At 40.5% G+C, this 18,218-nt stretch overlaps 1 protein-coding gene across 4 annotated transcripts in view; it reads right to left on the reverse strand.

Annotated features, from left to right (window-relative positions):
* The window catches only part of LOC122817640 (FYN-binding protein 1-like), a 688,236-nt gene that overhangs the window by 137,050 nt on the left and 532,968 nt on the right, over positions 1-18,218 (reverse strand). For all 4 annotated transcript variants that reach the window (XM_044090698.1, XM_044090697.1, XM_044090696.1 and 1 more), the window contains exon 6: positions 13,029-13,072. In XM_044090698.1, the coding sequence (XP_043946633.1) occupies positions 13,029-13,072 (44 nt within the window). The remainder of the gene's footprint in view (positions 1-13,028; positions 13,073-18,218) is intronic.

The following is an 18,218-nucleotide window of genomic DNA, read 5'->3' on the forward strand; positions in this document are numbered from 1 at the left end:
GTATCCCTTGCTTGGGACCGGAGCACGACGTAGTTGGGTGTCGGTTTTGTGCTAGGTTTAATAAGCGCACTATTAAGAGAAGGCTAGATTGCGCTAGGTTAGTCTTTGGCAAGCGGTGTAATTATAATATGCCGTCGGATCCTCCGACGCCTGCTTCCACGAAGAAGCGTAAAGACAAATCTGTGAAGCCTAGGCAGGATGATTCGTCCATTTCGGACGCCGGTCCTTTAGAGACTGCAGTGGAACAGGTGGATCCGGCTGAAGTTTCTGTTGAGTCTCAGGGGGAAACCTTGATTTTACAGGATGTGGCCTCACAGGAGTCAGGTCAGGCTGAAGGGGCCTCTCAGGTTACTATTCTCCCTTCTTTGCCTAAGGGGGTTAGGCCTTCTGCTACTGTTTCTAGGGCTCCTTCTAAGGGCAGGTCTGTTTTGCCTTCTTCTGGAGTTAGTTCTGGTTCTTCAGGGTCTGTACCTAAGAAGCATATGCTTAAAATGGCAGAAGATTTGATTACTTTAATTAGAGGTTCCATGCCCCCTCCTGATAAGAGGCCCAGGGTAGAGCCAGAGTTGGAAAGTTTGGAGCAGGCCTCAGATGATTCTGAGTCTTCTGCTGAAGATATTCATGATTTTCCTCCTTATTCGGATTCCGATGCAGAGGATTCTACTCCTTCTGCTTCCCCTCCAGAGGATTTTTCATTTTCAGAAACCTTACACTCTATGAGGGAACATTTTAAGTGGGAAGGACAGGATTACTCATATTCCAGAAAGAGGCTTAGAGAGTTCTTGTTTTTACCACAGCATAGACCCTTGGCTATTCCTCCTGTTTTGGATGTTGTTCAAGATGTTTTTTCGGAGGCCTCATTTAATCCAGATTCTATGCCTCCTGCACCAGTTAAACCGGACAGGTATTATAGGGTACCTGAGGCTCATCAATATCTATATAGGAGTCCTAGGGCGGACCCAGAAACTATTAGTCAGGGGCCTAAGGGTGTTAGGGCTTCTGTTGTAAAGAATCCGGTTCCTCTAGATAAGGAAGCTAGAGCTTTGGACAGATGGGGTAAGAAGGTGTACACCTCTTCCACTTTAGCAATGAGGGCTTTAAATTGCCAGTTTCATATGTTGAAATATCAGAATTTCCTCCTTTCTCAGCTAAAATCTAAAGTGGATGCTTTGGCAGAGGGCATAGAGTGTAAAGAATTGCAAGATTTGGTGCATGTTTCTGAACAGGTGGGGAAACATTCTTTGCAGTGTGGCTTTGATGCTTTGCAGGCTTCTTCTAGAGTGGCTGCCACTGGTTCAGTTCTTCGTAGGCATGCCTGGCTTAAGGATCAGAATTTTTCTGAGCATGTTAAGTCTAGAATTCTGGATGCCCCTTTACAGTCCGAAGTTTTGTTTGGTCCTCCTGTGGAGTCTGTTTTGAAGAAAATGGAGGGCAAGGTTAAGTCTATGCAGACTGTTAAAGATTTTTTGCAGGTTCAACCTCCTAAGTTTAGTAGAAATTGGCCTGCTAAGGGGTGGACATACCCTTCTTCTGATTCCCAGTCTAGAGGTAGATCTAGGCGTGGTAGGGGCAGAGCTCAGAGTACCTTTAGGCCTAGAACATGGAGTTCGCCTGCTCAATCTGCTGGTGAGGGTAGGGGCCAGTCCTTTCGTAAACAGGCCCAATGACCTGCATTTTCAGCTGCCAGATTCTTCTTGCCTGGCAGCTCCTTTGGGAGGAAAGCTAGCTCTCTTCAAGCAAAATTGGTTTTTAATCACCCAAGACAAATGGGTGTTGGACATTATAAACAAAGGTTACAAGTTTTATTTCCATACATTGCCTCCTTTCAAGGGTATGCCAGACATTCCTCCTCGGCAAAGGATGGAGGCTCACAAACAGATTTCATTACTTCTTCACATGGGAGCTATACAGCCAGTACCTCCTTCAGAAGTGGGTCTAGGGTTTTATTCCGCCTGTTTCTAGTACCAAAGAAAGGGAACACGTGGAGACCGATTTTGGATTTATCTCTCCTCAACACTTATTTGGACATTCCAAAGTTCAAAATGTTGACATTACAACAGCTTTTGCCTCTGCTGGGAAAAGATCACTGGATGGTAACTCTGGATCTAAAAGAGGCTTATCTTCATGTTCCTATCAGGCCCAGTTGCAGGAAGTACCTGCGTTTTCGAGCTGGAAATTTACATTATCAGTTCTCTGCATTGCCTTTGGCTTATCTACTGCGCCCAGAGTGTTCACAAAGGTTCTGGCTCCAGTGATAGCCTTTTTCAGGATGGAAGGAATACAAATTTATCCTTATTTGGACGATTGCCTGATTATTGCACAAGACAAGGACGAGCTTCTTCAGCATCTACAGTATGTGATGGTAGTGTTAAGATGCCTGGGGTATTCTGTGAGCGAACCAAAGCCCAGTCTAGTACCCTCTCAGGACATGTGCTTTCTGGGTGTGAGACTGAATACAGCTTCCCAGATGGCCTTTTGACCCCGGACAAACAGAAAAGTCTTTCACTTTATTTCCATCAAATGTCTCTACAGTCCAGGCTGACTGCAAGGACAGTCCTTCAAGCCTTGGGGTTCATGGCATCTTGTATTCTGGTGCTTCCCAATGCCAAATTGCATATGAGGAAGCTTCAATGGTATCTCAAAAATCTATGGACACAACACTGCCAGGATCTAGACACTGTCATTCAGATAATACCTTGCATTCAGAAGGAATTTTTGTGGTGGGCTCAGGAATGTCACCTAAACAAGGGACTCTCTGTGACCCGACCAGAGGCGAGTCAGATTCTAACGACGGATGCCTCGGACAAGGCTTGGGGAGCACACCTCAATGGAAAATGGGTGCAAGACACGTGGCCTGCCAGACTTCAACATTTGCATATCAACTTGAAGGAGATGTTAGCAGTACAATTTGCATTGATGGCTTTCAAGGATTTACTTCACCCAGGGCAGGTGTTGATTCTAACAGACAACACAACTGTCATGTGGTACATCAACAAGCAAGGGGGAACTCATTCGTACCCTCTTTGCAGACAAGCGATGATTTTGTGGGAGACAGCTCTCAGTTACAACCTCAATCTTCAGGCAAGATTTCTACCAGGAGCACAGAACTCCTTAGCAGATGTATTGAGCAGACAAATAGTGGATCCTCACGAGTGGAAATTGGATCCTCAGGTATTTCAAAAGTTGACAGTGTCATGGGGAACTCCAGACATAGATCTGTTCGCTTCTCCACTAAATTACCAGTTGCCAAAGTTTTGCACAAAAAGGTTTCATCCCACAGCTTGGAAGGTGGACGCTCTGTCATTCAGTTGGAACAATCTTCATGTATATGCCTTTCCACCTCTCCCTCTTCTGCCCAAGGTTCTCTTGAAGGCCAGACAAGACAAGCCATCCATGATCCTGATAGCACCGGATTGGCCTCGACAACACTGGTACCCACTACTGAGGAGTTTGGTCCGAGAGCCTCCACGGCCTCTGCCTTTGATTCCACACCTTTTGTCTCAGGAGGGCAATCACTTTCTCAATGTCAGAATTCAGTCTCTGCATCTAACAGCCTGGCATATTCTGTTTTAGATTCTGGAGGTTCTCAGCTTCCACAACAAGTTTTGAATGTTATTTTGGAGGCCAGGAGGCCTAGTACAAGGAAAGTTTATGCTGATAAATGGAGGAGATTTTTTATTTGGAGCAAAGGGAAGGGCTTTGATGTTTCCAAGCCTAATTTGAGTGCTTCCTTACAATATCTTACTGAGTTATTAGACAAAGGTTTGTCCTTCTCCTCCATAAAGGTTCATGCTGCAGCCATTTCGGCTAATTATGACTGTGACCCTCCTTTATTCTCTCATCCTTTGTTTAAGCAGTTTCTCAGAGGGCAAAGAACATAAGACCCCCACGTAGAGCTCCTACTCCTGCTTGGGATCTCAATTTTGTGTTGGAAAAGCTTACTCTACAACCTTTTGAGCCTGCAGCTACTGCCGAGTTAAAGTATTTGTCATGGAAAACTGCTTTTTTGTTGGCCATTACTTCTGTAAGAAGGGTTTCTGAATTACAGGCCCTTATGGCAGTGGAGCCTTTCTTGATTTTTCATAAGGATAGGGTATCTTTGCGTACTAATCCTTCCTTTATGCCTAAAGTGGTTTCTAGTGTGGCCTTAAACCAAACTATTCATTTGCCTCCTTTTTATGCAAATCCTCAAAATAAAGGGGAGAAGATTTTGCATACTTTGGATATTCACAGGCAGTTGCGTTATTATTTGAGCAGAACCAAGGAGTTCAGACAGTCTCAGCAGTTGTTTGTTTCTTTTGCTTTGGGTTCACAGGGTAGACCTGTTTCAAAACAAACTATTTCTAAATGGATTGGGTTTTGTATTTCTTTTTGTTATTCCCATCATGGTAAGGAGATTCCGACTGGAATCAGACCTCATTCCACTAGAGCTACTGCAACTTCCACTGCCTTTCTAAGGGGGGTAGCTACAAAGGATATTTTGGAAGCAGCCACTTGGAGTTCAGTACATACTTTTGCTAAACATTACCACCTTCCTCGTTATTCTAAGTCTAGGGCTGGATTTGCCACTGCAATTTTACAGGGCATTTTAGCAGCCCCTAATGCTTTATGATTTTGCCAACCTCCCTTTCCCGTTGCTTTGGGATTCTACCCATAAGTAAGGACTGCAGCAATGTGAGATGAAGAACATAGTACAGTTTTGTACCTACCATAAATGTAGATGTTCAAGATCCACATTGCTGCAGTCCAATTTTCCTCCCTCCTTCCCTCTGTAGCTTAGCTTGGTTATATGGTTTGGGTGATGGCTGTAGTTGGGCATATCTTTTGGGAAGGTACTCTGTTTTTTGGCTGTGGCCTTTCTTTTAGGGCCTTCTGACATCTGGGGCAAGAAAAGACTGAGGATATGACGTCGGTCATGCGCTTTTATACCCTGACGCTCTGATGTCAGGGCTGCGCCATGACCGACGTCAGCCTAATACTTTGGTATTCGGGCCGACCGAGGACAGCGGACTACCCATAAGTAAGGACTGCAGCAATGTGGATCTTCGAACATCTACATTTATGGTAGGTACAAAACTGTACTTTTCTGAGACTGCTGCAACAGGGGTACAGATGGCAGTGGGGAGAAATCCATCCTTTCCATGGAATTATTCCACATCAACTAGACCAAACCCCTCGGTTCCCTCCTGTCCTAGAGCACATGCTGTCTGGGAGTAATAGAAACAGTTGCTCTTTCCCAGTGGGGAAAAGGTTTTTATTCAAGAATGCTTCTGGTGCCAAAGAAAGAAAATGCCTGGAGACTGGTTCTGGACCTTTTTTCCTAAACCAGTTTGTTATAGTGCCAAAAGTCAAAATGCTTTCACTACACAATTTCTTACCCCTTCTTCCTCATTCAAGCTTTTAGGTAACCTTAGATTTTAAAGATGCTTATCATATTTCTATCCATCTAGACTTCAAACCTTTCTTAAAGTTTTATGTGTCTGGATCACATTATCAGTTCTTTCTCTTAACCATTGGTATACACTGCTCCAAGAGTGTTCATAAAATGCCTAACTCTTGTTATAACCCACAGCTGGCTACAGGGTATCCACATGTTTCCATATTTAGACAACTTGCATATCTTGAGATTCTTTCTCAAAGTATCAGGAATCTCTCACTTGGGTAGGAGACTTCCGTTGCAGACTGGATTACAGGAAAACATTCAAAAATCTTTTTTGACTCCATCACACAAGATTGTATTCCTCAAGAGTCTGCTAGAACACCTCGGAACTAAGACTAAATAAAAAATACTTAAGTACCACTGGCAAAAGTACTAGAAAACAAAACTAAATAACAAAAAGTTCTTCTGAACTCAAAAGACCACACAGAGCAAAACATTTAATGCACGAAAGTGATAAACTATACTATTTTGCTCTGTCTGGTCTTTTGAGTTCACAAGCACTTTTTTGATTTGAATATATTCCAGGGATTTTTCACTTACACTTCGGTCACTGTGAGGGGGATACTTCAGGACTCTGGGTCTCATCGCATCTATGATTCTGATGATACCTCTGTCAAGACTCCACATGAGGCAGTTACAATGGTATCTGAAATCTCTTTGGTCCCAGCAACGACACACAATGACACACATTTTTTTGGATTCCAGTTCTGAGACTTGTGAGAAGAAAAATCAGTTGATACAGACATCAAATGTCCTTGAATCCAGGTTTCCCCTTCTCCCCTCCTGCTCCAAAGCAGTCAGTCACCACAGACATCTTGGACTTTGCTTGGAGAGCAGCATCAGTGGAGATAAAAGTACAAAGACACAAGTACACAAGTACAAGGTATCTGGGACAACAAAGACACAAGTACAAGGTATCTGGGACAACAAAGACACAAGTACAAGGTATCTGGAACAACAAAGACACAAGTACAAGGTATTTGGGACAACAAAGACACAAGTACAAGGTATCTGGAACAACAAAGACACACACAAGTACAAGGTATCTGGGACAACATAGACACGCACACAAGTACAAGGTATCTGGGACAACATAGACACAAGTACAAGGTATCTGGGACAACAAAGACACAAGTACAAGGTATCTGGGACAACAAAGACACAAGTACAAGGTATCTGGAACAACAAAGACACACACAAGTACAAGGTATCTGGGACAACATAGACACACACACAAGTACAAGGTATCTGGGACAACATAGACACAAGTACAAGGTATCTGGGACAACAAAGACACAAGTACAAGGTATCTGGGACAACAAAGACACAAGTACAAGGTATTTGGGACAACAAAGACACAAGTACAAGGTATCTGGAACAACAAAGACACACACAAGTACAAGGTATCTGGGACAACATAGACACACACACAAGTACAAGGTATCTGGGACAACATAGACACAAGTACAAGGTATCTGGGACAACAAAGACACAAGTACAAGGTATCTGGGACAACAAAGACACAAGTACAAGGTATCTGGGACAACAAAGACACAAGTACAAGGTATCTGGGACAACAAAGACACACACAAGTACAAGGTATCTGGGAAAACAAAGACACAAGTACAAGGTATCTGGGACAACATAGACACACACACAAGTACAAGGTATCTGGGACAACATAGACACAAGTACAAGGTATCTGGGACAATAAAGACACAAGTACAAGGTATCTGGGGCAATAAAGACACAAGTACAAGGTATCTGGGACAACAAAGACACAAGTACAAGGTACCTGGGACAACAAAGACACACACAAGTACAAGGTATCTGGGAAAACAAAGACACAAGTACAAGGTATCTGGGAAAACAAAGACACAAGTACAAGGTATCTGGGACAATAAAGACACAAGTACACAAGTACAAGGTATCTGGGACAACATAGACACACACAAGTACAAGGTATCTGGGACAACATAGACACAAGTACACAAGTACAAGGTATCTGGGACAACATAGACACACACAAGTACAAGGTATCTGGGACAACATAGACACAAGTACACAAGTACAAGGTATCTGGGACAACATAGACACACACAAGTACAAGGTATCTGGGACAATAAAGACACAATTACACAAGTACAAGGTATCTGGGACAACATAGACACACACAAGTACAAGGTATCTGGGACAATAAAGACACAAGTACACAAGTACAAGGTATCTGGGACAAAATAGACACACACAAGTACAAGGTATCTGGGACAACAAAGACACAAGTACACAAGTGTAATAAAGATGCTTAACTTTATCAAGGCAGTCAACTCTCTAAATCTCCTTTGGTCTGCAGGACTACTTTAAATTTAATGCCACAGTGATGTGATACATAAGCAAGCAAGGGGGAACCAGGTCTTACCCCACACTCATGCAGACTAGCCATATTACTATGGGATATTGCTTTGGAGCACAATCTCACTCCCCAGGCTTCTTGCATTCTGTCAGAGCAAAACTGTGTGGCAGACAAGCTGAGCAGGACCAGGACAGACCCTCATGAATGGAAACTAGATCCGGGGGTCTTTCAAGTTTCTTAAATAGACTTTTCTGCCTCCTCGCTGAACAATCAACTTGCAAAATTCTGCTCCAGGACTCCATGCAAGAAGGTCTGGAAGACGGATGCATTTTCTTTTCCTTGGACAGGAATGTTCCTGTATGCTTTTCCACCCTTTCTACAGATATCCAGGGTACTTCTGAAGATTCAGAAGGAATTCCCCGAGATTACTATGGTGATGCCCTTCTGGCCCAAGCAACAGTGGTAGAAGTTCTCACTTCTTTTGGAATTGGCCAGGGCCAATTACCACAAGCTTCCTCACAGACTGGATCTACTCACACAAGAAAATGGGTGTTTGACATATCCCGATCCAACACAACTTCAGCTGACTGCCTGCATGTTACAGTCTTGATACCCTACAGGGAACTGTTTACTGAAAACGTGAAGCAGGTACTAATAGAGGTAATGTTCCTAGAAAATCATATATTAGCAAATGGAAAAGGTTTTCTGATTGGTGTCAACAACATAACCAGCACTAATTCATGGCTGGACTTTCTCTGGTTTACAATATTCATATGATTTACTTGCTTATGGCCTGTCTTACTCATCCATCAAAGTTGATTTGTTGACCACTTCAGCACGTCTGCTCATGGATCCCCTCTTTTTAAAGACATTTCCAGGTCAAAATGTTTTTGAAAGGGGTTTTGCATGACAGTTCTTGAAGAAAAGTGGTGGATTCTACTTACGATCTTAATTTTGTGTTAGAAAAACTAACTCTTGCTCCATTTGAATCAACTCTTCTGGCTGACTTGAGCTTCTTAACATGGAAAATACTTTTACTGGTTGCCGTTACCCCTGCAAGAAGTTTATCTGAGCTACAAGCTCTTATGGTGGTCAGCCTTATCTCATTTTCCACAGGCACGAGGTTTCCTTGAGAACTAATTCTTCTTTTATGCCTAAAGTGGCATCTGAGTTTACGTTAAGCCAAACTATCCATCTCCTTGTGTTTTTTCCTGAACCCCAAATTGAGGAAGAAAGGATACTTCATACCTTAGATTATTTTTATTTATTTATTGCCATTTGTTTTCCGGGAAAGTCCACTGGGCCAAAAAAAAGTACATTTTCAGTGGAGGCCTGGGGAGAAAAGCTCCAAGGTAACAATAAGACTTACATAAAGTTTCAAGAAGTTTCAATAAAAATTTCCAAAAAAGACCAAGAGAATTACAAAAATGAAACTGGTAGAAAATTTACATAAAAAATATAGGAAATAGATAAAGCTGATATAACATTATACTAACAACAACGTTAAACATGTTCATAATACAGACAATAATAACACAACACAATACTAGGCAAAACAGAATAGTTCAATATTATATAGATATGAAAACTATGGAATGCAAGTAAATTCAGGTGTTACACAGAACAATAAGGCATGTGCATAGAGAGGAAGGGATAAGAAGAGTACTTTGTAAAATGTCGGGGAGAAGGAAGGTGGAAACAAAAGGGGAATGAGGAAGATGAGACATGGGGGGAGTAAGTAGGATGGAATGTGAAGAAGAAACAGATAGGAGAGAAGGAAGTAGAAGGGAGGTGGATGGAGGGAGAGAAGAGGGAGAAAGGGATTAGGGAGTTAAGAGAAAGCAGGAGGAGGAATTAAGTAGTTAAAAGTTCATTAGGAATTATCAAGAAAACAAAATGTTGGAGCATGGTGTAGATAAAAACAGTTTTAGATCAGATGATAAATTAAGTAATGCAGAAGAAAGAATTGAACAGTTCCATGTCCAATATGAGAGGAGATGATTCTGCAGTGCAGTTTTGAAGTTAGAAGGGCTCCAAATGTCCACAGACAACTCGGGTACTATCTTGATAGAGCAAAATCTTTCCAAACTTCCGATCAGTTGTTCATTTCTTGTGAAGATAAGAAAAATGGACAACCCATGTCAAAGCAGGATATTTCCAAATGGTTATTTTGAACTATTACCTTTTGTTACTCCCACCATAAGAAAGCTACTCCATGCAGGGTCAATGCATATTCTTCCAGATCTTTGGCTTCATTTATGTTTTTTTGGAAAGAGTTAGACTCTAGAAGTATTCTAGAAGTACCAATAGCCAAGTTTCAGCACAAAAAATACAAAATACCACCTTTTGGGCCTCAGTAAACCTGGCAGAAAGTATCGCAAGGGAACTGAAACTGATGGCAAAAGAGCATGAACATGTGTCTGTGTTTTTATCAGAGGAGAAATGGGCCACTCAGAGCGGGACGAGAAAGCAGTTACAGCAACAAACAGAATGGTGGAGTGTATTCTCAGGTGAGATAAAATCTAGTGGTAAGGACATGATGCTTCTAGTCTTCTAGGCCCTTGCCAGACCACATGTTAAGTAATGCACAAATTTCATGAAGCCATAAATGGAGAAGGATATTAGGCTGTTGAAAGGAGTCAGGAGAAAGGCAGCTTATAGGTGTGTGTGGGATTGGACAGAAATAGTATGACCAGTGATTATAAAAGATATCAAAACAAAAAGAAACAGCGGGAGGGCTGCTCTGTTGGTGTAGGGGTACAAACTCCTAACTAAGACCCAGGTTCAGTTAGTGGCACGGGTGACTGTTAGAGCAGCAGGATAGAATGGGCATACCTATCCCGGGAGGGGAGGGCATTTATTCTCGATGCTGCCTTGGAGAGGTGTGGTCCAATGAGGGTAGTTGCCCTCAGATGGACCAATGAGCATGGGTGTCCAGGCAGCCAGTGAGTAAGGCATTTAAAGACACCCCTAGGACAGAAGCAGAGATGGCCAAGCCCCCAGGATGCCCTTAGGATCAGTGGCCCCAGAGACATCAGTAGTAAGTCTGGGTGGTAGGTAGGATATGAGCTGGTAGAGCTGGTGTGAACATGGGGTACTGTAAGCCTGGCCAGAAAGTCATGATGTCCATAGGGGGACAAAAAAAAGAAGAAGAAACAGTGGGGTCATGGCAAGATATGAATAGGGATGGCCATGTCAACCTGAACAGAAAAAATGGTGAGTGGGGGCACAGGTATCATGTGGATCGATTGTTACTTGGATTTATGAAAGTAATTCCTCTTAAAGAGGGTTGTGGCCTCATGCAATAGATTACTTGAATGGATGATGGATATGGACTCAGCAGAAATATTCGGTAGGGCATATAACATGAGGAAAAGGATGAAATGGAAAGAGTAAATGAGACGAAGGGATGATGGAATTGTAAAGGCACTTAATGAGCAGATTAGACAGTGTGATCATTTTATTTCGCCCCTGCTTATTTGTGAATGTTGCCCTACTGCAGACAGTCATTCCTATAGGGGTACAGTTCTTAGTTTCTGTGTAGCATTTTAGATTTTCTGTGTAATGAAGCATACAATCTTGTAACTTCTTAGGCTGAAGATGCATTATCAAACAGTAATAAGTTAAGATGCGTAGCAGAACTGATTCTTAGAATGTGAGCTAATAATTGGACTATGATGATGACCGTAAAAGGCATTTAATTTCATCACTTATAGTTAAACATAAAGGACAGTTTTCCGAAAATTTAAAAAACATTTTGCATTATCTGCTTTGTAGCAGCAAATCCAGACTAACTGCAAAATATGCTTTTTTGCCCTTACTGACCTGAACTATCCTAACAAGGCCTCACTAACAAATTTACTTTCTTATGTCTTTATGAGTCTATGCAAGGGCGCATGGATTCCGAATTCTGACATCATCCAGTATTAGAGTTTAGTCTGTGAGGGGCAATCTAAAGTACATGAAATGGTCGCCTCAGTGAAATCGGAATGACTTTCCAAAGGTAATTTTGTCTTCTTGTGTTAAGTTTTCCAGCCATCATAAAAATAAATCTGGTCATGTAAAATGAATGCTTAGGTTCCTGAAGGGTGAAAGAACATTACAAATTATTTCACTTTTGATAGAGTCTACAAACTTCAGGCCTGTCAGTTTCACTACACTTACAGAAAAAAAACAAAAAAAAAAAACACAAACTCAGTAGTGAAGGGGAGAATTTTGCTCTGTATGGAAGCTACTGGGATACTGGACAAGGCATCATGGATTCACAGCAAGACAACCACACCAGCTACATTTAAAATAGTTTTCTGAATCAGTATTCAGTATCTGCTTACATGACCGACTTAAATGTTAAATTTAACAAGGAAAAACAGCAACTCCTAACCTCTTTTGTAAGTTTTTTCTTATGAGTGTCTTAGGGTCATGTTTGGCACAAGTCTGGTGCTGGTGTTTTTGATTTTTCATGCTTCACACATTGAAATACCACCCATGAATGCTTAGATGCTGCTCTATTTTACATAGCAGGGTTTTTTAAGGACTAGATTGCATAATGTGAACACATTAGGCCGCCTTAAAGTGGATTCCAGGGTAGTAGTTTTGATAAAACACTGACTAAATACTAGTCCAGTGTGGTAACTGTAAATGTAGTCCACTTGGATTGAATGAAGGCTACCAGGGGCATTACAATGGTCACTACTGTGCCAAGTGCTTTTTGTTCATTTTCTTAATAAATGACATTACACACTACTTGAAATGAAAAGCATGACTTTCTTGCTGACGACAAATATATGCAATTAGCTGATGCACAAAAAGGCTAAAAATGGATAAATCATATTATAAAAGTAAAACCAATGATGGAACTGGTTTATTGTTAAATCGACTGTACCAATAAATAAATAAATGGGGTGTGGTGGTATCAGTGAGTGCTGTCTGAACTACAGAACTAAGAGAGGAGTGTGAAATACCTACAAAGGTTAAAGTTCATGTTTTATATTAAATAACACAGAAATGCAAAATAATAGACTATGAGTGACAAAAGACAATATAAAACACAGACTAAATATTCCTTGATGTTGTTTCCAGATAACGGTAGATCATTTTGACATATATGTTGAATTGCATATGATCATATATAGAACACTTGTAGTGGAGATATCTATCTATCTATCTATCTATCTATCTATCTATCTATCTATATACGAGCATATGTAAAATGCTTGTAGTACAAGTATTACATACCGATCTACTGTTTCATAACATTCGCTATCATCTCCATCTGAATCCTAAAAAAAGAAAAGATAAATATTATCATATTTCTTTACTTAGTTTTTAGTCTTAGCATATTTCAAGTAATCCAAAAACACGACAAAAACTGTAAAAACACCCAAAGAAAGCAGGAAACCAAGCTAGATCCACAAAACCTGTTTATTTAATGCTTTTGTCCGCAAACAACACTGGACTTCATCAGAATAACATACTCACTCACTCCATAAACTTTATATACCAAAATACAATTACTTCAATTAAAAGCCCCTCCCCTCTCAAACATGTTGCACTAATTACACAGAAATAGAGAACTTCTATTCTAACTAAAACAATACAAAAAAACTACTCTACCTAAATACCATGTTCTTTTTATTATAAAAATATATTATAAATTATAAAAATAATACACAGTCATAAAATATAAAATATACACATATTATAAATACATCAATCTGTGAACAGCAAGTACTTAGATATCTAACTAAAAATTACTTCATTTTAAAAAAATATGCTGCTTTTAATTTCAGGAAGCTGCTTATAGACAAGGCTTCATTAAGACCTGGAATAGTTGTGGCATTGAGTTTCAACTGCCACTTGAGTTCCATACACTCACAGAACTCATCGCAAGGACCCCCTCTTTCACCAAGATCTACTTGGTCTATAACAGCAAATCTAAACTCATGTTGTGGATTATTTTTATGTGCTTAAGTAGTGCATTCCTTTCATCCCCTTTTCCAATAACATAAACATGTTGGTAAATTCTCCTTCTCAAGCTTAGCTTAGTTTTACCCACATAGAATGCACAGCACCCCTGACACAAAGCTAAATAAACCACAACTTTGCTGCTACAAGACCACTTGTTTCTTGATCTCACACTTCCAGAACCACCTATAAAAAAGAAATTACCTTTCACAATAAAAGAACATTGCCTACAATGGCCACATTTTCTCATGTTATCCTCGTTTCTTCCAGATGGACCCCTTTCTAATAAACTTTTAAAACAAAAATCCTTTTTGTATATAATTCTCAGTGTTTCCCCCATTACCTCCTTACAACCATTATCCAGACAAAACACTCTCCAATTCATTTTCACTATGCTGGTAAGCGCATGAAAATGAGTGTTGTAAGCAAACACCAGTGCTCTATCAAAATCACCCCCTTCCCCAATTTTAAGATGTACATTAACGTTCCCACCTTTTAGAAGGGGAGTAAAATGTCCTGTGGCCCTTTTAGTACAAACCTCACTAAGAATCTCTAACACAAACCCCTCAGGGTACCCCCTCCTCATAAACATAGATTTAAGTACCTCACGTACTTTTCTGAAATCAGCATAATCGGAAATCATCCTTGCCAAATGGACATATTGGCCTTTGACTAAGGACGTTTTTTGATGTTGGGGGTGCACACTACTAAAATGGAGCAAAGTGTTAGAATAGGTAGGCTTCTTAAATATGTTAGATTCAAAAACCTTTTCTTTAAAATTCTTCCTTATGGTAACATCTAAAAAATTCACTTCATCCTGTTGAATATTACAGGTGAATTTCAAAAAATTAGTAGTCTCATTACGATATTCAAAAAAACTGTTAAGTATATCCAAGCAGTCTTTCCAAAGGGAAATTAAATCATCTAGGTATCTACCATAACAAACCCAACAATGCCTAAGTGCAGAATTTAGAACAAAATTCATCTCCCTGTGGGCCAACACAGCATTGGCAAACCTGGGGGCACAAATAGCCCCCATAGCCACCCCAGATTTTTGCCTAAAAATGTGTTTTTTAAAGATAAAAAAAGTTATTTTCCAACACCAATTCCATGAAACATCTAAGTACATATGCTTTGTCTACATCCATCTTTGCATAACAACATGAGGGATAACTGAGTAGAGGTCCTGCATGTCAAAAGTGACAAACACCAAAGATTCATCAAACTCAACATTCCTGATTTTCATCAACAAATCCCATGAATCTTTAAGAATGTAAACGCTCTCCTTAAAAATATCCTGTGTGTGATAGTCAATACATTTCACCAAACAGTACGTCTTAGAGACCTTAGCATCACTTATAGGACGTAATGGTGGACTCATTATGTCCTTATGCACCTTCGGTATGCCAAAGATAGTAGGGATTTTGGGAGAGGACACAGATACATACTTTAAGTCATCTAAGGTGATGACATTGTTCAACACAAGCTCATCTAAAACAAGATCAATTTTCCTGAAGGCTATGTTCATCTCATTAAGGAACACTTCCTGATATGTAACATAGCCATCATCCTATTAATATAATCATCCACATCCATGACAACTAATCCTTCTCCTTATCAGGCTTCATCACTCTTAATTGATTACTATTTAAAATGACTTTCAACAACTCAGCCTCAACCTTACTTAAATTAGAAGCCTGAGTACCATAATCAACAGCCTTCAAATATTCCCTAAATTCAAATTCGCACATCTTCTCAAACAAGGCCACCCTCGGGTGCATTGGGGGAGCAAATACACTTGGCCTTTTTAAACTATTCCTAGACAGGGGCCCTACACTACCACTTCCATTTCTAAAAAATAGAGCATAGTTAAGCTTCCTAATAAAAATCTTAAAATGCATCAAAATGTCACTAATATTTGCCCTATTAGTGGGTACAAATGTCATAACCCTTTCCAACAAATCAGCCCAACCTTGATCAATGTTTGCTGAGCTGTACTTGTATATCTTAAAATCATGGTGTTCATTACAAATAACATTTAAGGCCTGCCCCTCCAATTGTTCCCATTCCCCCTCCCTCTCCCCCTGTTCCTGCCTCTCCAATTCTGGTAAGGCACATAATGACCCCGTTGCCCCTGTTTGCTCCAACCATTCTGGCCTGTACAATTCCCCCTCGAATTCACCTGGTTCTGAATTCTCTGCGACCTTCTCAAAGGGGGGAATTCATCTAAAGGGACATTCTCCATAATAACCTCATTATTAATTCCATTCCCGTATTCATCACAGCCCACATTAGCATCGTCGTGCATAACACTATCACCATTATGCACATTTTCCTGGATATCACTAAAAGCATAAACTCCCACACATGGGGCTGGGGGGTAGGCAGACCCACTATTATAGTCAGCTTTATCCCTATCTATTTTTTTTAGCTTTTTTTTGTCCCGTAACATATTAATGTAGTTTTAGATTTTAAATAAACAAGTATTATAATTAACATTAGCTTCAAACAAAAGATCATTTTTCATACCATTGTCCAACTTTTCAAAATCCAGCATTAACAAGTAAATTTGTTTACTGTAAGCTTTAATCAGTACCTCCAGCAGTTCTGCACCATGTCAGTCAAATAAACTAACAAGTTCAACATGGAGATCAGAGCCTTTAATCAGCCCTGCTGGATACTTCCACGAATGAAGGCCTTTAGGAATGATTCGTAATCACAAACATTCCTTAAGGTAGCCCACCTCCAATTGGAGCTTCCTATACCTCCACACACAGTTAGAAAAGTCTTTTACTTGTTTTTCCAAGGTGCTCAAAGAACCATCACGAAGCACAGAACCATTATGCCATGAGAAACTAGCATTGATAAGTTCACGTACATCATGAGCAGGCAACTCCTCCTGTAGTCTCAGCCAATCCTGAGCCGTTGTTCTCATCACGTCGTCCCACATCATTCATTCCCACAGAAATAGGTTCCCTCTGTGCAGGAGAAATAAGAGAAAAAGACAAACCTTGCGAATTCACTAAATCCTGACTCCTAGTTGCATTAATACCATTAACACGGGGAAAAGGTAAACGTTGAGTGAGTTCACCTATTAAAGCAGTCAAATTGTCCACAGAAGCAACCAGTTCACTTTGCATGGTTTTCAGCTCCTGAAGCACAGGACTAGCAAGTTCACTGCCTTCCATAACAAACCAAGTAATCCAAAAACACGACAAAAACTGTAAAACAACCAAAGAAAGCAGGAAACCAAGATAGATCTACAAAACCTGTTTATTTAGTGCTTTCATCCGCAAATAACACTGGACTTCATCAGAATAATATACTCACTCACTCCATAAACTTTATATACCAAAATACAATTACTTCAATTAAAAGCCCCTCCCCTCTCAAACATGTTGCCCACTAACAGGGCAAATATTAGTGATGTTTTGCTGCATTTTAAGATTTTTATTAGGAAGCTTAACTGTGCTCTATTTTTTAGAAATGGAAGTGGTAGTATAGGGCCCCTGTCTAGCATCTCTTTAACCCCGAGTGCCGTGTCATAGCGCCTCTGTGCTTACACCCGACAGCGCTATGAGACGGTAGTAATTGCATGATGTTACCCTTGAGTGCCTTCTGCAAGCGCAACTTACTTCCCAGTCCTATTTCAGTCCTATTCTGTGAAAACAAAGTTGAAAAAGTAACTCAACTTTGTCAATTGACTTCTTAACTTAGTTTTCACAGCAGAATAATCATATGCCTACATGTCATTTTCCCCAGTAAATTGGCTTAGAATGCACTGTGTTTTCTGAAAGCTGATTTTGTCTGCATTCCGTGAAGTAAGTGGTGGCAGCCAATCAGGGTAGCAAAATCCAGCCACCACTTGCATAACACCTTCACCTCCCTGACGTGTTCCCATTGTTGTTTTATAATAAAGAGAGGGGTCCAGCAGCAGATATTCCTTTCTTTAATTCCAAAATCTGAAGAATTTACTGGAACTGCTGTTGGATCTCTCTATTTCTTGTCCCAATCTGTTTGCGACGGAGACCTGTTTCCCCCATATCGCAAAACAGTGAAGTATTCCGGAACCAGCATTTGTGCAAGCGGGTAAGTGCTAAACTTAAAACATGTTCAGTGTGCTATATGTCTTTATGTCTTATTACGATAAGTTAGGTTTTCTGACAGCAGTCTGCATTCTATAAAATATATCACTGTTACTATTACTCTATTTTGGCTGCTACTTCATAGGTTCATAGGTTCATAGGTTCATACTAGGCTATCTGCCCTGGGGCAATTATAAGCCTAGCCCGATTCTGTATGGCTTGTGCCACCCCTTGATTTGAGTATACTGTGCCCTTTTTAAGGTTTAGTTTACTGTCCCTCTGTCTAATAGTGACACGGAAGTAATCCCTGGGACAAACCTACGATCCCCCATCCACTTATTGAGATTCTTCTTGAAGAAATTCAGTGAGGTGCTCT

The sequence above is a fragment of the Protopterus annectens genome, chromosome 13.part0 (assembly GCF_019279795.1).
Source record: "Protopterus annectens isolate FY-2018-M chromosome 13.part0, PAN1.0, whole genome shotgun sequence".
Lineage (NCBI taxonomy): Eukaryota > Metazoa > Chordata > Ceratodontiformes > Protopteridae > Protopterus > Protopterus annectens.